General features: G+C 39.8%; 1 protein-coding gene across 2 annotated transcripts; it reads right to left on the bottom strand.

Moving 5' to 3' along the window:
- Positions 1–240: 240 nt before the first annotated feature.
- Positions 241–8,650, bottom strand: slc66a1 (solute carrier family 66 member 1). Of its 2 annotated transcripts, none has more exons than XM_029436703.1 (8): positions 8,533–8,650; positions 7,767–7,960; positions 7,550–7,679; positions 6,625–6,712; positions 6,057–6,211; positions 5,857–5,949; positions 2,192–2,377; positions 241–985 (listed from the first exon to the last, which is right to left on the bottom strand). In XM_029436703.1, the coding sequence occupies exons 1-8, from the start codon at positions 8,548–8,550 to the stop codon at positions 899–901; spliced, it is 951 nt and encodes a 316-aa protein (XP_029292563.1). In that variant the 5' UTR covers positions 8,551–8,650; the 3' UTR covers positions 241–898. The 2 variants fall into 2 exon arrangements, with proteins under 2 accessions (XP_029292563.1, XP_029292564.1); XM_029436704.1 differs by having other exon boundaries at positions 8,437–8,541.
- Positions 8,651–10,066: the final 1,416 nt, after the last annotated feature.

The following is a 10,066-nucleotide window of genomic DNA, read 5'->3' as shown; positions in this document are numbered from 1 at the left end:
ACAGACGCTGAGGGTGGAGGTCAGCAGAGGCAAAGGGTCAAAGGTCATCATCAAGGCCAAGAGCAGGCCTTGACCTCTGCTGGGCTGAAAAAAAGTAGGAGGTGAAGAGTGTAAACTGTAGGGGAGGAAGAGCTTGTGGAGAAGAGGAGCAGTAAGAATAAAATAAAATAAAAATTTAAAAGGAACATCATTTTGAAGATAATCTGGAGAATCGTAAATGACTCACAACAACACTTTACCCAGAATTAAAAAGAACTGTGAAATTATTTCTTTATTATTTCTTTTTTACACCACAATGACCCATGACACAACGTTACATTTCTCAAAGTACAAAACCTATTTCTCTTGTCCAAAACAGTGAGAATAAAAACATCTAAATGTGTAAATTAAACTTGGTTGTGAAAATGACTTTTATCACCAGTGCAAACAAAACTGGTCAAGTGCTTGTATTTAGAAAAATAAATTAAATTAAAAGAAATTGTGATTACAGTATTTGGTGTAAACATCAATTAATAACAGACTGAATACAATTTACTCCTAGTGTCATAACTGTCAAAGTGTTTGAATAACTTGACAGAAACATCTGTGTGGTCTGGTCGCCCCAGCCAGCAGGTTTCTGACATTTATATGAGGTCTGACATTAGATTGAGAATGTGACCTAAAATTAAGGAGAAGGAGTTCAGGCTGAGGAGTTTCCATCCATGTCGAACAAGAAGAACTTCACCTGTCACAGAACTATTGCAGATAAAAACACATTGTAAACATTCATTTAGAGCATGATAAATAAAACTAAAATGTACAATGCTCTTTCATTCTGATTCAGTTGGAAATGTTATTCTGAGTTCACTTGAAGCGAGTGTCTGTGCGTGTCCCACCAGTACACGCTCAGTTTTTTGCTTTAGCTCCTGATCAGAGGCGTTGTCTCGGGGTGGCTGACGTCCTCTTCCATTTTAGCTTTGCGGTAAATAAAAAACTGGAAGGAGATCTGAATCACAGCGTTAAGGAAATCTAAAGAAATCCTGGGAAAGAATCTGATTGATTAATCTCACCCACCCATTCCCATCCCCACAAAATATATAATTTGACCATAAAGGGATTAAATACCAGCTGACTCCTTAATTTAAGTCCCTCCAGGCAAGTAAACATTTGATTCCTGCAACTTTACTTTACCATTAGTGGATTACTGTGATCTGCTCTATGACTGCACCTGACCAGTGCCTTAAGAAGTTGCTGCTGTATATCACTTGCGCTTTGCGTTGCATTGCTGGCTGTGGAAATGTCATACACAGATATTTGGTCCCTTTTCATCTGTGTACATACATGTGTAAAAAACAAATCAATATGGCCCACACTCTCACAATATTCTACAGATGCTGGTCCCCAAGGTTAGAACAGAACTAGGCAAAAAAGCTTTCCAATACGCAGCTTCTAATATAATATACTGTATATAATATTCTAATATACAAAAGGATTTTAAAACTTTTTGTTTTTAGTAAAGTGTAGCCGTGTGCTATACTGTTTATTTTTTTGTATTGCATATTGCATATACTATATTTGGTTAAAATAAAAATTAAATTATTAACTAAAGATTGACTTATATATATAGATTTAAACAATTAACAAACAAACAAGAGGCTTAATGCTGGCTATAGTTTCATATTTAGCAGAGAAATATATAGAGTGATATTGATCTTCTCATCTAACTCTTCATCTTGGGCACAACAGGCTAATCCAACTATGGAGCTGCACCATGTGCTCGGACCGACTGATATTCAGCTTTTAATAAACTGCAGATGACTGCTGCTATGATCTGAAAATGTCTACCAACGATATTTACAGCAGTGGTTTTCAACCTTTCTGTGGCCAAGGCACACCAAAGACCAAGCCAAAATCTCAAGGCACACCTGTATTCATATCTGGACAAAATCCCCTCTATAGCAGTGTTTCTCAAACAGGTTTGTGCGACAGACAGATCTATCTATCTATCTATCTATCTATCTATATTTATTTTTTGCCCGTGTGTGCCCGTGTGTGCCCGTGTGTGCCCCCCCCCCCCCCCCCGCCTAAACCCTTCTGATGAAGTGTCCTCTCTTCCAGCTCAGCACTGCCTAAAATGTAGCATGTACGTGGGATTAACGAGAGCCCAGAGGCCCGGCTACAGCGGCCATGTCTTTTTTCTTAGAAAGGATACAACAAGGTCTAAGGAGAGGGTGCCGAGGCTGCCGATGAGCCAGGGCAAGTGATGGATCATGTAGCTTCTCTCGCCATGGCCGTCATCAGGGTTCTTCAGCAGGACACTCAGGCCGTATGTGGTGTTTCCCAGGATGACCAGTGCGAACAGGAAGTAAGACACTCCCTCTGTCGACTTCCTCGTAAACTGTGGAGAAAAATGAGAGGACAAGAGGGGTGATGGGTTTTTTTTTTTAAAGGAAAAGATAATTTTTTTACATTGCAACCACATATTTTTCAACAGAGTGATGTGTGCAGATTGCAGAGGCAGTGCATTATATTCACTAGCTTTCAGTTACATTTTCCATTATGCGTAGATTCAAACATGTATCAACACCTACTCATCCGATTTATATTTAACCATACATGTTACTAATTGGGTTCCCACGGATACCCGACCAGTTATGTTTACTCCTCGATACCAATCTCTCAATTTTAGTGTTTAGAACTTTTTGTATTACATTAAAGTTACTTTACATTAAACATTAAAGTAACTGAGAAAATATAGTCTGCAAAAAAGAACATATACAGATACACATGTCTAACCTATTGATAGCGTATCACTTACTTATACAAAATGTATCAGACGAATGCCCAACAAATGCATAACGTATACAAAAATATGGCGTATACAAAATATCGGCAACACGCTGGTTTACGTTGATATAAGGTAAGGTATAAGTAGTATTCATTAAGAGCTCACTGTGTTACGCTGGGGTGCGTTGTTGAACGCTGATGTTTTGAGCATGTTCAAAATTACCGGACGTAATAAGTTCATAAGTTCTGCAGACGTTACGTGATTTACATACGTGAATACTTACCTACGTAAATATAGTGCGTAAATACCTACGTGACTACGTTAGAGGAACGTTAGATATAGCTACGTCGGCTGACGGTGAACCCTACAGCCAATTTATTGATAACGAGTGGATACCCTATTCCTAACCTATGTTAAGATTATGCCTGACGACGGAGTAACTTATTAAACGTGTTTCTACAGTACAGCTAGCGTTCAGCTAGCGTTTTGGGAGCTTACTCACTTCTTCACAGCACGTCTTGATGAACACATCAAACCATCATCAGAGAGCATGGAGGATGCTGAGAGGCTGCGACAAGAGTACATTCTAGCCCAGTGGTTCTTAAGCTGGGTTCGATCGAACCCCAGGGGTTCGGCAGGGGTCAAGACACACACAGTATAGCCTGGTTCACACTAGCAATGTCGGGCCGTTTTTGTCGGCCGTCAAAATTGGCTGCCGACAATTTGGCAACACACAATTTTTCTTCGCCGTGTTACAAATATTTAGTTGCTTAGTAAAAATGTGTTACACAAAATAAATTCAGCCCACTCGTATTATTCGTGACGTCACGCTTGGCCATCATTGGCTGTAGCTGATCACGCCACATTGCTTGGCTTTGATATCTGTGCTGAACTTGGTGCGCTCAGTAGTCGACTTGTGGCTGTTGTGATTGTACGTCATTTGTGATTTTCTTTTGATCTTTCAATCCCTTCATACTAACTATGTTGAGCAAAAAAAGAAAGTGGTTGGACGAATACGTACAATATGGATTCACATGTATAAAGGAACGCTGATGGGAGTCAGCGTCCTCAATGCATGATATGCAATGCTAAGTTGAGCAATTCTAGTCTAGCACCGGCAAAACTAAAGGAACACTTCCTAAAGCTGCATGGAGATGGGAAATACAAGAACACAACGGTCGCTGAATTCAAGGTGAAGAGAGTACTTGATCGCAAAGCAGGACAGACCACACACCATTAGTGAAACACTCGTAAAACCAGCTGTGTTGAAGATGGCGAATATCATGCTGGGAAAAGCTGCTGAAGATAAGTTATCCCAAATTCCTCTTTCAAATGACACAATCAGCAGCAGAATAGACGACATGAGCGATAACATCTTGGCTCAAGTAGTTGCAGATCTGATTTTAATCCCAGAAAAAGTTTCCAATCTAAGCCAGCTTGTTGTATTCGTGCGCTATGTGAAAGAAGACGTGATAAAGGAAGATTTTTTTATTTTGTAAGCCTCTTACAACAACAACCAAGTCAGTCGATGTGAAGAAACTCAGTGGATGACTTCTTCAGAGACAACGATCTTTCGTGGAATATGGTTTCTGCAGTTTGTTCTGGGACGAGCGCTGGTGAAATCCGACCACACATCATCGTTACGCACTGTGTTCTGCACAGGCATGCGTTGGCACCAAACACCTTGCCTCCAAAACTGGCATGTATTAAGTATTAAAAATTGTAGTTGAGTGTGTGAACTACGTGCAATAGTGCTATGAAGCACCGCATCTTCAAAGAGCAGTGTAAGGAAATGGGCTCTGAATTCGAGGTACTTCTGTACCATTCTAACGTTCGGTGGTTATCCCGGGGAAAGGTGCCAAATCGTGTTTTTGCCATGCGTGTGGAATTAGCCCCGTTTTTGCGAGAGTACCAACATTGTCACGCAGATTGCTTTGAAAATTCTGAGTTCATTCTCATTTTGGCGTACATGGCTGATATCTTCGATGCTCTCAATCATCTCAATCGACAGATGCAGGGCGGCGGAGTGAACATCATCGAAGCGGAAGAAAACCTGAAGGCGTTTTTTTTAAAAAGCTACCTTTATGGAAACGACGAACAGAGAATGATAACTTTGCAAACTTTCCCCTGCTGGACGACTGTAAGTAAGATCGAAGACGTGTCTGGAATTGGAGACATTTCTGTACCTGAGGAGCTGAAGCAAGCAATTGCCATGGACTTAGATGAGCTGGCAAAGTCTCTCGACGGATACTTCCCCACCAGAGAGTCATATCCAGCATGGGTGAGACAGCCGTTCACGTTTAGTGTTGCAACAGCAGATGTCAACGATGAATACCTCGACGAAATCATTGAACTTCAGCAGAGCCAGCTTCAACAGCAACTCTTCAGAACAACGCTCTCAACGTTTTGGTGTCACCAAATCGTACCATACCCTCTTATTGCTAAGAAAGCCCTTGAGATACTCATACCGTTTGTTACAACGTATCTTTGCGAGTAATCCTTTTCGAGGATGGTAGACATGAAAACTAAGAAAAGGAACAGATTTTGTTGTGAAAATTATATGAGAGTGGCACTTGCCAAGGTGAAGCCGCGCATTTCTGAACTTGTATCTGAAAGGCAACAGCAAAAGTCACGTTGATTTGCAGTAAATATTCATTGACTTATGTTTTTGTGTGAAATTCATGTTTTGTTGGTTTTGTTCTTTGAACACAGTGAGCGTGCAACTGATGCATGGTTCATTTTGTGCACTAATAAAATATATACCTGTCATATTTTATTTTTCCAATTACGATGGGTTCGGTGAATGTAATGATGAAGCTTGCCGGGTTCAGTACCTCAAATAAGGTTAAGAACCACTGTTCCAGATCCGTTGGCCAGACGCTCCGATACGTTTTGTATAAGTGATACGCTATCAATAGATTTGACATACGTATAATAATTTGTTGTGTATACGTTAGCTACAACACCGCTGTGGAAATGTTGGACGTATTAGGACCCTGATAAATTTTTAGCTACTTTTCATATACGCCGGCATGTGTTTCTGCCATACGTATACGTGTGACAGGGCCTTAAGGAAGCGTCATACTCACATTAGTGTACATCTGGGGGAGCCTGGAACAGAGGTAGAGCACTGAGGACACGGACCCGATGGAGAAACCAATAATCTCTTTAGGGGTAAAAGCCTGAAGCGACAGAGTCAGACACATCAACCTCACAACAGCAGAAGAAATCCACAGGTAACTAGTTCACTTCCCTCGGGTCACTTATTAAACAAATGAATATGACTCACCTTGATGGCACTAAGGTCAGAGGTTGAGAGCAAGGCGCGACTTCTGAACCCGGAAGGAAGAACTTCCTGTAGGGAGCCTAACCCGGGGAGGTGGACCAGGCTCGTGGTGAAGCCCAGGACGCAGGCGACACCCACCACGTGCAAAACCCTCCTGCCTGGGAAAGAGACGACACCTGAGTTCAGCATCAATACTTGGAAAGACTTCATAGCACATTCCTCCAGACAATGGTCACTGTGCCAAAAGGTCACCAGTGAGGGAACAAGCACCACAGCAACATGAGGCATGTGATGACATCATGACAGGGTACAGCGATTAACCTCTTCTGGATCATTGTTCATCAGTGCCGATATGAGAAGCTTGTTCACGGCTACGCCAGAAAAAACTCAAACTTAGAAATAAGCCCTAGTAGTAGCTGAATCATTAAAGACTATGGCTACAGTTACAGTTGGAGGTTATTTATTTATATTCCATATGTTAACAGAGGCCTATGTGTAGGACACCAAATAGAACCCTTGAGTAGCACCCTTCATAACCCACTAGCAAGGCTAGTGAAAAAGAAACACTCACTGTCCCCCATTCTGTTCTTTGTCTTGTAGTACATGTACATGGCCAGCATCACCAAGTCAGCTATAGCGTAATACACGGCAGTATATGTCTGGAAGAAAAGGAGAAAGACATATGTAACAGGTCATGGAAAATATTTGTTTTCTTCACACAAATAAAGTAATTGTAATGGAATTCACTTTTAAAAGCTATTTGTATTATTCATTTCAACAGAAAATTTGCAATAAGAATTTCAATAACCAATTAATCATCTAAGTCACTGATCAAGGCACAAACAATGATTAGGTGGTAATAGTTCTAAAAATGTGACAATTCGTTTGCCTTTTTTTTTTTATAAGTAAGATTATAAAAATACATATTATTGTTTCTTTGAATGAAAAAACATTAATAACCTCTAATGATCGTTGTTTTTTACATTTTATAGACCAAAGAATTTATCAAAAAAACAATCATTTATAGGGCTGCATGATAAGAGAAAAATATGCGATATGATATTGTTGTTATTTATCGCATTTAGGATTTTACTTGCATTAGATAAAACTGATATTAAAGTGTACTTAGTTCTGTATTTCTGCTGCTTATAGTATGTACTGCTTAAATACAATGAATTGTAAAAAATAAATAAAATGAAAGGAAGTTTTACCAATATTCTTTAGAGCAAATTAAACATTGATTTAAACACAAAAGGCACCAATTTTAAAAAAAAATGATAGTTACATTTTAAAGTGCAGTTTTCTACTAATACGGTCTTTTTAGTGCAATATCGCAGTCGTTTGTGATGTATTTATCAAGTTGACATGGCACAGACGTTTTAAAAAGAAAAAGATCAATTGTGCAGCGCTAATTTATAGCCTAATTGATAATAAAACAAACTGTCAGTTACAGCCATACACTGAGAACATTATTATACCGCTTCACTACAAGTCACCTGAAGTGGAAGCTGGTCAGCCAAGAAGGAGCCCACCAGGTTACACGTGTCACCTCCCAACCACAGCAGCAGAAACCAAATAGAGAGGGCGCTGTCCATATTCCCAGTTTTACATGAGTTGTGGTATTGTCTGCAATCAGAAACAACAGACAGAATTATACATGATGTTTAGATACAAGAGCACTTCCTCTGAGAGGCACACACAGGGAACACTTACGGCAGTGAAGACACCATGAAGCAGAGGATGGACAGGAGGCCGAGGTAGATGCTGGCCATGTCCCTCGCATCCTGGGCACATTCCCCAAGCCCTTCCCAAACCCATTTTGACCCATTAGGGCAAAGGGAAGTTAAATTTCCTTGAGTGGTCAATCCAAAGACGCCCCGCGAGAGGACTCCGTCTGTCAACATACTCTGATGAAGATAAAAGGCTATGTGACTACACAGTTTATTCAAAAATAACATCCATTTTTTACATACATACATAAATTATTTAACATCTTCAGTTGTCGTTACATCTCCAGCCTACAAACAATGTCAATGTAAAATGAAAATGGCAAAAATAAAAAAATGAATCTCTACATATCAAACATGGCACTGATAAATATAATATAACATATAAACACCAAAGAGAGCCTCACATATGGACCACCTCGACATAACAGTTTTAATACAGGCGTAAGGGGGGCAAAGGCGGTTGGACACTTCAAAACAACATCAAAACAGGTTCGTGTCGTTACGCTGACAGTTAAATACAGTGGTGGTATGTTTGCCTACATTTATTCAATGGGCAACGCAAAAAAAGTTTATTTATTTTAAACCCAAAACACACAGAACAAATTAACCAATGTATTTGTTAGCCACTTAGCTAGCTCACTAACTACAACTACCTATTAATGGACAGCTGGTTCTTGACTGTGGCTTTTACGTCAAAAACGTCTCGACAAACCACCACACTGGAAACAAATAAAGCAAATGTATCTTGCCTGTGTGGCCGCTGACATGGCGACAAAGTCCTTAGCAGAACAAAAACCTCTCGGAGACTGGATAAACAAGACGGAAGCAGGCAATAGGGAAGAAACCAAACAAGCCAAGTCTGCGTCTGATTGGTCATTAGGCTAAAACGTCACTGCTTTAGCACGTGACTAGTAGCTCGTGAGCTCCAAAACAAACCAGTGGGCCTTCAAAATAAAAGTTTAATTTGGATCGGGCTTCCAGGAATATTCCCTCCAAGAATTATATCCATGGGTTGAAAATGTGCGGCAGACATCTTTCCAGGTTATTTTAAAACAATGTGAAGAAGCCTAAAGGGGTTATTATGGTGTCTCAGTTGATCTACTGCACATCATGATCATCAAACAATTATATTTTATAGAACAAAACGACTGTAATTAATCAAAGATCTCTAGATATATCCCTTTCCATTGGAGATTTGTTTTATGACTTTGAAGGTGAATAATAAATCATTAATCTTGCCAATTACATTCTCTGGTCGAGACTGTTGTAAAATAAATTGTTACGGCTGTGGAACACGTTAATGGCATGCTTTCATGTTAATGTTACTTCATCTGTAAAGATGCCTCCAGCGCTCACACATTATTTTCACATACTCTCATCACATATCAACAAGTCTTGTTAAATTGGATGATTTCGCTCCACGTGGTAATTCAGTCATTAGTCCTGAGCCGTCATTAGCCCAGAGATACATTCTTCAACTAGCTTTACATTTTAGTATGCGTCCGTGAAAAACAATACACCTATAATACTCTCAGGTCAAGCTCAGGTAAATCCTGCGTAAAACAGGCCTGTATGCAAATGTTCTCACTCAGTGACTTTTGCAGGGGTTGCTGGGCTTTCTGTATAAAGTGGCCGCTATTCTCTCTAGTTTTATGCAGGTGACTTCTAATCATAACGTGTCCTGGTAAGATAACAATCGTCAAGAGAAAACATCCTACCTGGAAGACACTATTAAATCCTAAATCAGTCTTTGAAAGAAGTAAAGAGGATCCCACGAGCTATTTCCGAAATTTCTGATGTGATGCAAAAAAAAGTGTCAGCTGACAATCTGAATAACAGACTGCCGACTCATCACCTCACTACGCTGACGTCAGCTCGTGCGGTTATATTTTCAGAGTAGCTTTAAGTAATGTTTCCAGACATCATGTGCCTAAACTGGTTCCAACCGCTGGTTCAGTTTAATTTGTCAGAGTGCTTGTTATAACATAAAGAGGGGACTGAAACTGGCAATGAAGAGTCACTGCAGACTTATCATAAAGCCATAAAAAAAGCCATTTAGTTACTGTGCACCAGAGTTGAACAAACTTCAAGAGCATATTAAACTTGCATGTCTGTGGAAACCCATGTCCGCTAGTATAAAAAAAGAAATGATAAAAACAAAGCCTGATGATGAATAAAAAAGTAAATCTGCAAGTCATTTTAATGGCACATTCACAAAATAGTGACACGGTATCGCAAATAATGACAAAATAAGAAACTTTCTCAGTACTTTACTCATTATTT

This window comes from Cottoperca gobio, chromosome 7, assembly GCF_900634415.1.
Source record: "Cottoperca gobio chromosome 7, fCotGob3.1, whole genome shotgun sequence".
NCBI classification, from domain to species: Eukaryota; Metazoa; Chordata; class Actinopteri; order Perciformes; family Bovichtidae; genus Cottoperca; species Cottoperca gobio.
The sequence above is the reverse complement of the archived record's forward strand: the minus strand, read 5'-3'. Positions and strand labels throughout refer to the sequence as shown.